At 45.7% G+C, this 13752-nt stretch overlaps 1 protein-coding gene across 21 annotated transcripts in view; it reads right to left on the reverse strand.

Annotated features, from left to right (window-relative positions):
- The window catches only part of GRAMD1B (GRAM domain containing 1B), a 228332-nt gene that overhangs the window by 84046 nt on the left and 130534 nt on the right, over positions 1–13752 (reverse strand). For 2 of the 21 annotated variants that reach the window (XM_070490044.1, XM_014843668.3), the window contains exon 1: positions 8414–9318. The exons of 17 other annotated variants lie outside the window; for them this stretch is intronic. In XM_070490044.1, the coding sequence (XP_070346145.1) occupies positions 8414–8436 (23 nt within the window). In that variant the 5' untranslated portion in view covers positions 8437–9318. Of the gene's footprint in view, positions 1–3652; positions 3676–8413; positions 9390–13752 lie in introns of those variants that run through there. 2 more of the 21 variants (XM_070490049.1, XM_070490043.1) reach the window with 2 other exon arrangements.

Raw genomic sequence — 13752 nt, forward strand, 5'->3', positions numbered from 1 at the left:
ACTTAGGCCAGCGTTAGAACAAAGAGCTGCTGGCTGAGGACATAACCTTTCTCCTCTGGATGGGAGAGGAACCCACTCCATGCTCGGTTCCCAAGGTTTGTGTTTTCTGGGGCTTGTCCTCCCAGCCTTTGAATATTTGCATAAATCTTATAAAACAAATAAATAAAACACTGAACAGCTTTCACAGGTTTAGGTAACGTTCTAATGTTTAACTGGATGGTGAACAGACAACGTTTATTTCTTTAAGCTGCACAGATACATTACACACTTTCTTCTGTATGCGTGATACATTTCAGAAATTTTTAAAAAATGGTTTTTAAAGAAACCCTGACCTAGCCCTGAAGTGGTAGCTACCAGATGAGCGATGACCAGGGTCACGGATCACCGTGGGGGTGAGCACACTGGGAAACAAATGAGCCACTGACAAGAGAGCAGCACCACGCAGAAAGATTGCCCCACCTCATCAGCAAACCTTTTCTGAATTAAGTTTCAAGCTCCAGATTTCCACCAAATAACTACTCTTTTCTCACTGCCTCAAGGACCAGAGGGCAGAGATTAAGAGCACAGGCTTCAGATCTAGACAGCTTCAGTTTTATCGCAATTCTGCCCCTTACCATGTGGTCTTGGGCCTGTTACTTAAACCTCTATGAGACTCAGTTTCCTTAGCTGTAAAATGGGATAAATACCACCTTTCCTGTAGGGTTGTGTGAGGGTTATATGAGATTTTTTAAAAGTAGAAAGCTCATAGAGGCATTGTTTTGATAACTTCTAAGGCTATTCTTCACACATGCGCCCTAACTATGCACTTCCTCCAGTTCTCGGCCCCAGAGCATCTTGCCCACCGCGCTGGGCATCGCATCTCCACGCTCTTTGATCATCCTGAGCCTGAATGCCTCTCAGGGCTGTCCTGGGGGCCCTGTCTTCCCACTTAAGCTTCTAGGCCACACACCCCTCTGTTCCAATCAGGCTGCTCAGCTCTCTCTCCCTTCCCCCAGGCCCTCATTCTGTTTTCCATAGCCCAGTTCTTGCTTCTTCCCTGCCTGAGAGACCCGCTGAAATCTCGGTGGCCTCCATCCTTCAAAGATCACCCCACATCCCAGCTCATCATTCAGCCCCTCTCTGTTTATTGTGCCCATTACTGGTCTCTCCCTCTCTCTGTTCTTGCACATCTTTGGTAGTTATACTTCATACCATTAAATATCTTCAAAAACTACCTCAGCGTATTTCTCTAACTTTTCATGGGTATCAGTCTTCTGTCGTCTCATGGGCAAAGGTCTGTCTTCCAATTGCTTTGTTATTGTAGTGGTTAAAAGCATAGATTCTGGAGTCAGACTGCCAGCTAGAACACTTTTGGGCTGTGTGACTTTGGGCCTATTACTTAACCTCTCTGTGCCTTAGTTTACTGATTTGTAAAATCTACATAGTAATAGCGCATAGCTCAAAAAACTGCTGAGTTAATACATAGACAACATTTAAAATATATGTCATATAATAAGTTGTTATGTAAGTATTAACTATTAATATCCTTATCATCATCATTATTACTATTATAGTGCCTAGATCAAGACTGCTACCTAGAAAGTATCCAGTAAAAACATCATTTTGTTGCACTTTAGAAGCATCTCTATTTACTTAAACTAGGGGGCAGCAAACTTTGTGTAAAGGGCCAGAAAATAAAATGTTTTGTGGGCCATAGGTCTCTGTCACAACTACTTGACTCTGATGTTGTCACATAAAAGCAGCCATAGACAGTGCCTAAACAAATGAGCATGGCAGTGTCCAATAAAACTTTATTTACGGATACTGAAATCCGAATTTCATACAATTCTCACATCACGAAATATTACTCTTCTCTTGATTTTTTTCCCAACCATTTACAAATGTAAGAAAACATTCTCAGCTTGCAAACTGTACAAAAACAGGCAGCAAGTTGAATTTGGCCCTCGGCTGTGGTATGCTGACCCCTGGGCTAAGGTCACACAAGGTCCTCCAGGCTATTCCACAGGCAGTAAGGAAATGTCAGGTCCTAAGGAGGGGAGTGAGCCCACGCCCACACTTGCGGGAGAGCAGCTGTGGTGGGCATTACTGGTGCTCAACAACACTTCAGTTCTCCTCCCCCCTGCCATTCAGAAGCCTCCTTTCCCGCTTTCCTGCAGCCAGGCAGGGCCACGTGACGGCCCAGTGTGCAGGAAGGGCAAGGCAGGGTATCTGCCTCCTAGGAGAAGCACTTAAGAGCTGTGATCGCCTCCCGTCTGTAGTGATTGTGGAGGGAGGTGCCAGGAGATTCCACAGCCTGGATCACTGAACTGGATGGCTTCCCCACAGAGTTTTCCAGAGCCTGGGAGGGACCAGAGTGTCAAGAACTAAATTTGCAATGAGTTAAGCTACTGAATTCGGGCAGGGGTGGGGCGATGTTGTTACCATAACACAACCTAACCTGCCCAGTTTAATTCAATTATCTCTCTGCAAACACAAACCAAACAACAGCTTTAAGGATAAGTAAACATAAAAACATCTAGCAATATCTAGTTTGTCATATCCTTTCACCTTAACAAATCATTTAGGGAACAAATGTCCAGCCTCCTGGACAATTCAGCAAGAGATCAGAGGCAGAAGCAGTCTTCTCTTCTCCAAGTTCTATCGTGAGAAACCCTAAATCATCTCTTCCAGCAATAAAATTTAATGATAATAAGGTCTTAATGGCCAGGAGGAAGGGTTTCTAGCCAGAAGCAAAGAACCTCAAGTACTCACAATCTGACTGGGTTGACATGATCTCTGCCATCCAGCTTACATACTAAAACAGTAAATCTCCTTCTCTTAAAGTAATAATGCTGATGACAACAAGACAACAAAGCAAATGCTTATTGCTGCTTATTTCAAGCCCGGTACAGTTTCCCAAAGTAGAAAGCCAGGTGAGGGGTGGAAAAGCCCTCTCTCTTTAAGAAATCTGAAGAGTCAGAAGATTCAGTCACTGCCCGGAGCTGTGCTGATCACTCGGGGGACCGAAGCACTCAGATGCCCAGCACTCAGTGTCCCAGATTTGCCAGACCACGAGAAAACGCCAACTCCCATCCCACCAAGTAATGAAGTAAATCTTGCATGGTGAGCAAGAGGGCGTGCCTGCTGGGGGACGTTTGTAAGTGAATATTTAATATTTTCAAATGAAGGTTTATTTTTAGCGTCTCCTGCGGGCTCAAGAAGTGCACCAATAGTCCATATCACAAGCAAGCAGACTGCGGCCTTTTCTAAACCAGCAGTCAAAAGGAAGCTGAGAGAGCAACTAGCCTGCCCAGCCCTGTTATTTAATCTCACTTTCAAAACAGATTCCACTCAAGGCAAACAGAAGTCGCCTACCAAGGCCACACAGCAGGTCAAAAGGTGCTTACAAGATCCAGACTCAAGCACTGACCTCTCCAGAACCTCCAGCTCCTGAGCCACCCCAGCCTTCACAGCAGCTCACCTTCTGGAAAACATCTGAGGAGCTGGGAAGCTTGGTTCTAAAGGAGTCACATCCAGAGCTTTCTCTTCCTCTAGAGTAAACTTTCCACAGAAAGGACCTCAAAAGATAAATACGTGTCCTGATCTTAACACTCCAAAGACAGAAATTCCCAACTTTTTCCTTCTAATTTAAATTCCCCCTGCTGCAACCTACCCCATTTCTTCTGTCATGGGCCTAAACCAGAGCTGAAGAAGGAACAGCGCTCCACTCGTTAACAGATCTGAAGCGAGAGAGTACACCAGACAACTGACCTTTGGTATCAAATAAAATATGGCTGACCATTAACCTCCAGGAAAGATGGAGGAGGGCAAAAATGAACTTCTCTCCCAGTTACCTGGTAAGAACCTACGTGAGTAGGTTCTCTCACACAGCACTCGTATTCCTAAATAAACTGCGAAAAGGAGTGTGATTGCTCATGCACCCACTCAAACGCAAAGAGAAACTCGAAATTCCTTTCATCTGTGGACCAAGACCTGGCCACAGAAATGCTTCCCCTGTCATGTGTCAAGAACTAGACTTTCTCTTTCTTTTCTCACAGAATCAAATTCTTCCAGCATACTTGATACCAGCTCAACAAAAGGTTGACATAGGGAAGCCACATTGTAGAAAAGAAACCACATTGTAACTTTAAATGACCTCTAACTGGCCCAGACATGCTCTGCTCTGTAGATTTGGTGATCCGTCCCAGCTGCTTTAAGATGATAACTTCATTCTTTTGAGCTCCTTAGGAATGTGATGACCCCCGGGCAGAGAGCCTATGCTGATAACCATCATCAATGAGAACTGAAAGATCAGGGTATAGGGCATTGCTCCATTCTTGGATGCATATCCAGTGAAACAAAGGACTATCAGGAACTGGGCCCAGATGTCTGCTCCAGCCAGAGACCAGCCACCACCCCCACCTGGAGACCAGCCCCTTAGATAAGTGGCCTGTAGTCTTTGTTCTGTGAGATGGTGCTTTTAGACGTGAGTGGGCCATCTTCCCTCTTGCTAGCAAGTTGTAATAAAGTCCTGTCTCTCCTACCATCTTGCCTCCTGACTACTGGCATGTCTTGCGGCGAGTAGAGGGCCCCCCCTTGCGTGGCAACATACTGACTTTCTGGAAGGTCTGTCACAGCCTCCAGGAACTGTGGAGACTGCACCACCAACCTGAAGAGAGGTGAAGACTAGGAACGCGAGGACAGAATCAAGACAGATGTCACTACAGTCTGCCAAGTTCCGTGGGGGCCAAAACAATCTGTACAGGGAGTAGCCCCATGAAACTGGAGACCTTCTTAGTGTCTGAGGTTCTGAAGCTCTAGAGGAATTAGGAATATCTTTACATCACACACACATACAAAAAAAAATTAATCAGGTGGAAGCTAAGGAGGACCAGTGAATTTTTTTTTTTAGAAAATAACTTGGTTTCCAAATTGCATGTGTCCCACAGCTCTGCTCTGGCACAGCCCTGTCTGTTGACATGTGTCACCTGCTCGCTCAGTCTCCTCCACCGCTGTCCTTACCTCGCTCACCAAGTCATCAGGAGATGGAATCACAGAATCACCTTGAGAAAGTCTAAAGCCTCTGCCCTAATGAAGGGGAGGCTGGACTAGGGGGAGGCTTTCTATCTCACAATGCAGCCACTCGTCAATCATGGACATGTATCTCGATCAGCTTTATCCAAAACCATCCCGGGATAACCTCAGAACTCCATGAGGCGTGGTGTTAGTGCTGTACAAAGAACAGCTTCTACTTACCTAACACTGTCCAGCCTTCAAATCCCTACTCAAGTGCCACTTAGTCTAAGAAGCTTCCCTGCTACCCCAGCTGAAGTGAAATCCAGGCTCTGACTTTCCAGAGTGCTTGTTGTTCACTGCACGTATGTGTCCCTTAGCATTTAATGACTTATTTTGTAGGTTTTGTTTCTGTGTGTGGAGGAGCTTGGGTCTCATTCTATCTGTGAGGTTGCCAGTCCGTAGAAGGAGAGGCAATGTCTTTTAAACATTTTTTAACCCCCACAGGGCTGTGAAAATGATGACTTGGTCAACATTTGTAGAATGAAGGGATGGACAAACAACGGATGCATAGACCTTGACCCTGCTCTCTGGGACAGTAGGGCTAACACAGACACACTTTGCTGTTGCTGCGGGAGTCACAAAACTGAAATAACGGTCAAGCAATAAAAGTTTGCACCCTGTATTTTTCACTAACTAGTTGCATAAATTTAGTCAAAACCCTTCACCACTCTGTACCTCAGCTTCTCTAGCTCTCAAGTGGAGATACCAGCCACTTTATGGGACTACAGTAAGGATCGAATGAGATAATTCATTTCCGTACACTTTTAAAAGTCTAATTAACTAACCAAATAAATAGAAGGCAGAGAGACAGCAGAACAGAATAAAAGCCAGTGTATAGTATGGTGTTACATACAGAGGAAAGTGCGCTACAGAAGAGCAATTGCAGACAGATGAATGACTGGGGAAAATTACCTGCAAATCCAATGCCTGATTCCTAGTGCCCTCAAGCAGGTTACTTAACCTCTCTCTGTCTTGGTTTCCTTGCTCTGTAAAATGGGATCTTAATCATAATGCTGGAAAAACAACGTGATGGAGCACATTCAGAGGGCATAATATGGTGCTTGATGCATGGTAAGCGCTCAGTAAATGTTAGTTGCCATTATTATTATCAGCATTATCAGCATTTTTTATATCACAGGCACACAGCAGGCATTCCAGAAATGTTTCTAGAAATGATTCAAACATTAGACAGCTAATTAACTCCATCCTCTTTATCCAGGACAAGGTAGCCAATTTTTTTGGTTATCTTGTTTCTACCAGTCTTCCTGTTGGGGTAATAAAGAGGTCCCTGACACAAGATTCCACCAAGGGGAGCCACATTTCAAGCCCACTCACTCACAACACAACTACAAGGTTAGGCCTCTGGGCCAAAAGAGACGAATATATCTGTACCTAACGAGACGGTGAATCACTGGATCTAACAGTATCCAGACAGACACAATGACAAAATTTCCCCATCCTTCTAACATTTTATTTGGCTGAAAAGGACAAGGTTACTCCAATTACAGTTGCCATCTTAACATCATTCTGTTGAAATGCATCAAGAGATACTCAAGGCAGATTTTTAAAAGCAAACCCTGCATGTCCCTCAGGGACGAGCCGGAGCGGAAAAGAGCCTTCTGTGTCAAAGTGATGCCTCATCCTGAACGACAGCCAAGCAGCCCTCAGTCCCCAACTGGGTGTCCTGACAGCAGGCCATGGAGGGACGCTGAGCGATTTCTGACGATGAGCCCAGTGTCCCCGCTCTCCCAGCAGCACCTGGGGTCTCTTGGGTGGCCTCACCCAAGGTAAGCCCAGCTCGGCTCTGCTGAGGAACAAAGGTGCAGCTTTGGACCCTGACTCGGCCTGAAATTCCCAGTGACAACAGACCCTCTCTGCTAATGGCTTCCAACCCAGAAGAAACAGGGAACGTGGCCCCAAGAGAACAAGGGCAGGGAGGACACCGTAGCACCTCCACCTCCCTTTCTCAAACTCAAATCGCACGAGAGTTCCACATAAGAGGGAGTGACACCAAATCTTGAGGGGAAGCAGCTACAGGCTGGGTGGTCCCTGATGCTTACTACTAAGCCTGAATCTCAGGTTCTTAAGAGTTAAGCTTGCAGGAACTAAGCTCCTCCCTTGCCCCTCAGTAAAGTACCTTTTCAACGCCCACTGAAGGATCCTCTTGCCTAAAGGGGGAGGGCTGGACTAGACTAATTCCATCAGGGTTCAACCTAGGGTAGGGGATTCTGGAGAGCCAGATGTGGCCAAGAGCCAGGCTGGGACCCCATGCTTTAAACTGCGCAATACCTGCCCCCAACTCTGAAAAATCAACCTCCAATCCAGAGAGACAACCTACCACCGGCCCCAACCTTGGACTGCTGACTCAAGGAAGACAGGACACACTTCTGGAGGGAGCTCTCCCAAGCTCCTTCTCCTCCTCCCACCCTCCACTGTCTTCAGGGAGAGAAAGCTCCATCCCCAGTCCAAGGAGCCTTTCTCCTCTGAGCTGCACACGCCACCCTGCAGGGAGTACTGGATCTCTGGTACGACAAAGTTTTCCAAGCAAAATTTCCAGTTTCTCAACCAGATAAAAAGCCAATTCACCCACCCATCTGATTCAAAGAAAAAGAGGGAGAGGTTAAGAATTTCATATTTAAAATGGGAGGTAAAAATATTCCGACTGCTTCTGCAGCTTCAATATAGCTACCCTACACTGCAAGCAAGAGGCGGCTTTACTATCGCAACATTAAGCCCAGGAAGAGGCACCCGCAAAGCCCCCAGGTGTGTGTGTGCAGTGGGCGTGGGAGTGGGGGCGGTCCACTCTCCTTCGGACGCCAGGCATGCTAGAGGTTGGAGCCCGGCCCCTCATGACTCCCTCCTCAGAGAGAAGCTTCTAAGAGGTCGGAGACTACCACGGAAGGTGAGGGTGCCCCAATGAGCCGGGTGAGAAGGGCCCTTCAGGACGTCTGGCTGGGTCGGGAGGGTATAACTGCAGCACCAGCCTGATGCAGACACACAGGACCTCGTGAAAGGATCTTTCCCGATGAAGTTCCCTCAGTGCGCACCACCCATCAGCCCTCTCAAAGTTGGACTCTTTCAGCTGCAGTTTGATTCTCTCCACAACCCCCCAACTTCCACAAAACCCCTCCCCCAGGAAGATGCTGGCAGAAAACACTGCAGTGCAGAAGCTGGGGTAAGCCACAGAGGGTAACCCAACTTTGTAGAGAGTGTGGCCCCCATCTTAACCCCTTGATACCCATCTAGGGAGACGGGCGTGTGCGAAGGAGACCTCTTGAGGATGCTGAGGTGCTGGGAGGAACACAGGGTTGAAGAAAGATAACGGAAGAGCAAGGTGGCTTATCCCTCCTCCACTTACCAGGATAGCTTGAATCCTTTCATTAGTACAGTCACGATAATCCACTGACCGTGTCCTTAGCATCCCCGTTACAGCTCCGGAGGTCCCAGGACATATTTGAAAAGATGACGAAGTCCCCAAAGAACAGAATCCCATGTAATGTGACTTGAACTCAGAAAGAGAAAGAAGAGAGAGAGAGAGAGAAAGAGCAAGCCAGAAGAACTGCTGCCTTCCCTTCTTCCCCCTTTCCCAGCCCAGAGATGGGCTGGGAGGCGAAGGACAGCTTCTGCAAATCCAGCCCGGGGCTAGAGCTGCCTGCCCGAGCTGCTGCTGCCACTGCCAGTTTCTGATGGAGATGGGTAATGCTGGCAAGGCTGCAAAACAAGCCCTGGAGTTGCTGTCAACAGGCAGGCAGGCCGGCCACCCACCCACCCTCACCTCACGCCGGCTCAGAGCAGCCTTGGGGAAAGAACCCAAGGAGAGCCCAGGAGGAGAGCAAAAACCTAGCAGAACCTGCACCTCTCTTCCCCCAGGCGGCAGCTCCCGCAGCTCCATATAATCTCCTAATCAATGCAGTACCCAAGCAAAGCACTGCCAGCCACTTCCGCCCATTTAAAGACACAGCACGTTTTGTCCCAGGACGGGACAGAAAGTCAGGGAGAGGGTGAGTGAGGAATGTGGTCTCAGAGAAGGGGGAGGAGAGGGTCAGAAATACCTGAAGATGAGCACTGCCATGGGCATCCACCAAAGGGTTAAAATGCCCCACCCCTAGCCGGGAGGGGAGCCTTGACCCCGAGCCCTCCGCGAAGCAAACCTCAAAGCAAACCTCGGGAATCCAAGCTGCACAGACCTGAAAGGCCGGTTGCTGAGTGCCTAGGTGTCCGAAGGCAGCGAGCAGCACGAGACCACCTTAAATAGAATGCTCACCCTCTCCCCAGCAAGGCGGGGCGAGCAGGGCTGGCTGCAGATCCTGAGCAGTTCACAGCACACAGAACACACAGTTCTCTTCCCCTGCTGGGGAAATTGCCTTGCCGCGACTTCTGGGGCGCGTGGTGAGGCAGCAACTTACGGTGGCCCAGCAGCGCCCCCAGTCACCTGGGGCCGGGGATCCTTTTAAGGTGGCTACAAAGGCCTGGTGTAGGATTTAAACAGCATCTCATCACCAACACAGGGCTCCAAGAAGATTCAGACCAAGCACACCATCCAGTGAGGGGGGGACTGAGATTTTCAACTTCAGTGGGAACATTCAATTCATGGGAGTCAGGGAAAGGCCCCTCTTAAAATCCTTCAAGCTGGGCCCCAGTACTTCCACCCCCAAAAACTTCCCTAGCTGTGTGAGTCCTTTTTGTCCTCCCCTAGATTACTGACTATCTGAGTCAGTAATGCAGATGGGTGAGAGCGAACAAAGATGAGATTAATTACGAAATAGCAACCTTCAACTGAACCGGAATAAGCCTTTACCCTGTAACTTGCCCCAAAGCAATCTATAGACATCCATATGTGTTGCATGTATATCATCTATACGTGACCTTCTAAAGCGATGCTCTTAAGAAAAACTGGAGCGCAGGTCCCCGTTGATAACACTCATTGTAATTACTTATTATCTGTCTTCCTCTTTTTTCATGGTAAACTCCATGGAGACAGGGACTATGTATCTTATTCAGCTCAGTCTCCCGCTGACTAGGAGGGCTTGCGTACAGTAGGGTACCATAAGCAAGTGTTTAATGGAAATGACCTTATTCAAACCGAACTAAAACACTGCAGTCTCTCTCCAGTGTCCAGATGGACCAGCAGAAACACTCTTTAAGGCATCCTGAGCTTTCAAAGATGTACTCCCAAAGCAGCCCTAGGCTATGAGATTTCCTTCCATCCACAGCCCTCATGCCAGACAACACTGAAACGCTTTCAAGACTTCTGAATACATTTGCGATTATGTTTTTAAAGCTCCTTGAGCCTGGACCCAGGCCACACTGTCAGGACAGGTATTGCAGGTGCAACAGATTCCAGAAGTGCACAGAATTCTCCTTTATGACGCAGATAATTTACTCGAGGGGCCGCCCACGACATATGACCCAGCCCCTAGACAAATGCCACTTCGAGGGTTCCAGGTAAATGAGAATATTCTCCTCCTGCTCCACCAACTGCTCTGATCACAGGTAACACATAAGACCTGGATCAAGGCTTTCCAACTATCACATTAGAAACACATTATTACAGTGTTAAAATTCTTTAACTTTTACTTTTTTTCAACTCTCCTTAGCAACTATTAATAAGAATTTTTTTTATTTTACATAGTTGTATATATTTTAGTTGTGGGTCCTTCTAGTTGTGGTAAGTTAATAAGAATTTATTAAGGGCTTATTATGTCAGGCATCGTGCTAAGCATTTTACATGCATTATCTCACTTAATCCCACATCTATACTATGAAGTAGTAACTATCATTATTTTTCAGATAATGCAGCTAAAGAGTATAAGGGGTGCAGTGTCTTGATTTGCCTAAGGCCAAACAGCCAACAAGCTGCAAGCTTGGGATTTGGATGCAGACATGTCCAACTCCAAACCCACTCTCTTAATCACAATGGATGCTTATAAAACAGTCTTCTCTATCAGACGGGATGATTTATAAGGCCTCACATGCTCCCAGGACAAAAAGAATCCAGGCAACAGGTAAAAAAGAGACTCAATCAAGCGAGCTGCTTCTTTCTGTTGCTGATGAGTTAGCTGGATGGAGTGTCAATGTGTGTATGTGAGGGACGCCACCACGGAAGGAACAAAGAAGAGCCTGGTGGGTTCAAGACAATCGTCTGCCTCGGATTCCCCTTGACTCTTTCTTGTTTCTGAACCCAGGGAACCCAGCTCCATTTTTGTGGTCCGTAAAGAAAATTTCAAATTATGATCCAAACATGGCTTTAAGGAGCCACGGGATCACTGTCTCTCCCTGAAGTAAATTAAAAAAACAAGACCAAGCAACATGAAGAAACATTTCTCATTTCCTGTATTTTCCCTCTTCTATCTTCTCATAGAGGGCAGTCTGTTTTGTACAGTTTGAAAAGTCCCCTGACCTGTAAGCTGTCAGCACTGACATAATTCCAGATTACTCTTGGGGTGGAAACGCAGAGTAACGATCAGGCAGGTGCATTCTGATTCTCTTGCTCCTGCCGGACTCTGCAATCCGGCTGGTCCTTGATATTCCTATTTCAGGAAGGGCAACAATTTTTAGACAAAACTAAATTCCAAAGACTGCAATTCCTGGCAATACGGCAGACTAGATATCCTGATGGACCTTCCTGCTGAAACCAACTAAAAATGCTGAATAAAATAAAACATTTAGAAAGAAAAAAAAAGAAATTCTTTTAAAACGTTTGATAAGTTATCAACACAGTAAGGAATATTTAGAGGCTACAAACTTGGTAAGGGCAGAAACCCAGAAAAGGAAGGAAAGCCTTGTAGATGAGTGGTCTAGAGAGGGCGTTTGCAGAAGCTGTGAAGCTGGCCTGCGGTTTTCATGGCCTCACAGAACACAGCTGACAAGAGACAACAACGCCCCAGCCCACTAATGCGACAGGTGTAAGAGGAGACCTCCTCATGAGGTGGGCCTGCTGGCTGTGCCCTCACCCGAAGACGGAACTTGAAAGAAACTCACAAATGCTGCTGAGGAACTAAAAGGACAACTCCCTGTCTTAAACCTCGGCAGTGAATGGAGGAGGAAAAACAATCTCCCCTGATAAATCACAATTACAAACGGATCCTCACACAGATTGTTGCCTGAGAGTTCCCAAACAATTCACAAAAAACAACGTCCAGAAAGCAGAAGACTGATAAATTCAACCACAGTAAAATTAAGAATATCTGATCATCCAAACTGATCATAAAGAGGGGGAAAAGACAAGGCTCTTCTGGGAGAAGATATTTGCAACACATGTAATTGAAAAAGGAACTGTTCACAGAATTTATTAAAATCATACAAGTCAATCAGAAAAAGACAAATTATTTGAATAAGCACTTTCAGAAGAGCAAATGATCAATAAATATATACAAAGGTGCTCAACCTCAATAGTACTCAGGAAAACGCAAATTTAAACTCCAATGAGGTGCCACCTCATACCCATCTGATTGACAAAAACTAAAAAGTCTAACAAAATCAAGGTTGGAAAGGAGCTAACGGAAGTGCATGTTGGTTCGATTATCTAAGAAAACTATTTGGTATGATTTAGTAAAGTTGAAGAACTGAATCCCCTAACACCTAACAGTTCTATCTCACATCAGGAGATGTACAAGAGAAACTTCAGACAGCATTATATGTAACAACATGGTTTGCAGAAACAAACCAAAAAACCTGGAAACAAATGTCTACCAAGAGCAGAAAGGATAAATAACTGTGGTATTTTCTTAAAGGGGGATAATACACAGCAATAGCACACAGAAATTTTATAAATTACTGACACATGCAAGAAAGTGGACGAATCTCAGAAACAATCTTAAACAGAGGAAGCAAATCAATGAAAGATGCTTACAGTATGATTCCATGTATATACAGCTATAGAACAAACACATAAGACAGATAAATATTTTAAATCCATAAAGATACAGAATATCTGACATTCTGTATCTGTATAGATAGATATTCTGTGTCTATAACATGGAAAATCAAGGAAACGACAGACTGAACATTCAGAAAGGTGGTCACCTCTGAAGGGTGGGGAAGACAATGGGGTCAGCAGGATAGGTAAGAAGTTTGTTGTTTCTTCTTTCTATGTACTTTACACATATTTAATGTTTTATAAATAATCTTTGTATCTATTCAGTATTTAGCAAAAACAATTTATAAGTAATTAGAAAACAACTGATACCAATCTTCTCCTTTGGGATTTTGTGAACAAACTTGATGAAAGGGCAGGATGGTGGTAGGGGAGGGATCAACTATGACAATGTTTTGTGTTATCTGCATTTTCAAAAACCTAAGTTCAAAAAATTGGCCTTCCCAGGCTTATGGATATTCAAAAGTTTGTTGTGTTTACAAGATGTGATTAACCTAAGATTGGTTTGTATGACTCCAAGCTTCTTGCTACAATGGTTTCTTCCAAACTTACTGGGTTTGGAATGAAGGTTGGGAAAGCTCCTTTCTGAATTTACCTGCTTTGGCTTTCTCTTGGCCTCCTACGAGCCTTAAGGTCTCACCCACCCCGGTACTGTTCCTTTCCTAATCCAACAAAAACATGAGTGGTGTTTCTTGCCTCACCCATAAGTAGGAACTAGAATGGTGAGAGAGGTCTTTCAGCCACAGCATACTGCTCGTGATCTCATTAGCAGACACCCAAGGCCCCCAGCCAAGGGAAACCTGGAAGCTGTGGACCCACAG

Source organism: Equus asinus, chromosome 20 (genome assembly GCF_041296235.1).
Source record: "Equus asinus isolate D_3611 breed Donkey chromosome 20, EquAss-T2T_v2, whole genome shotgun sequence".
NCBI classification, from domain to species: Eukaryota; Metazoa; Chordata; class Mammalia; order Perissodactyla; family Equidae; genus Equus; species Equus asinus.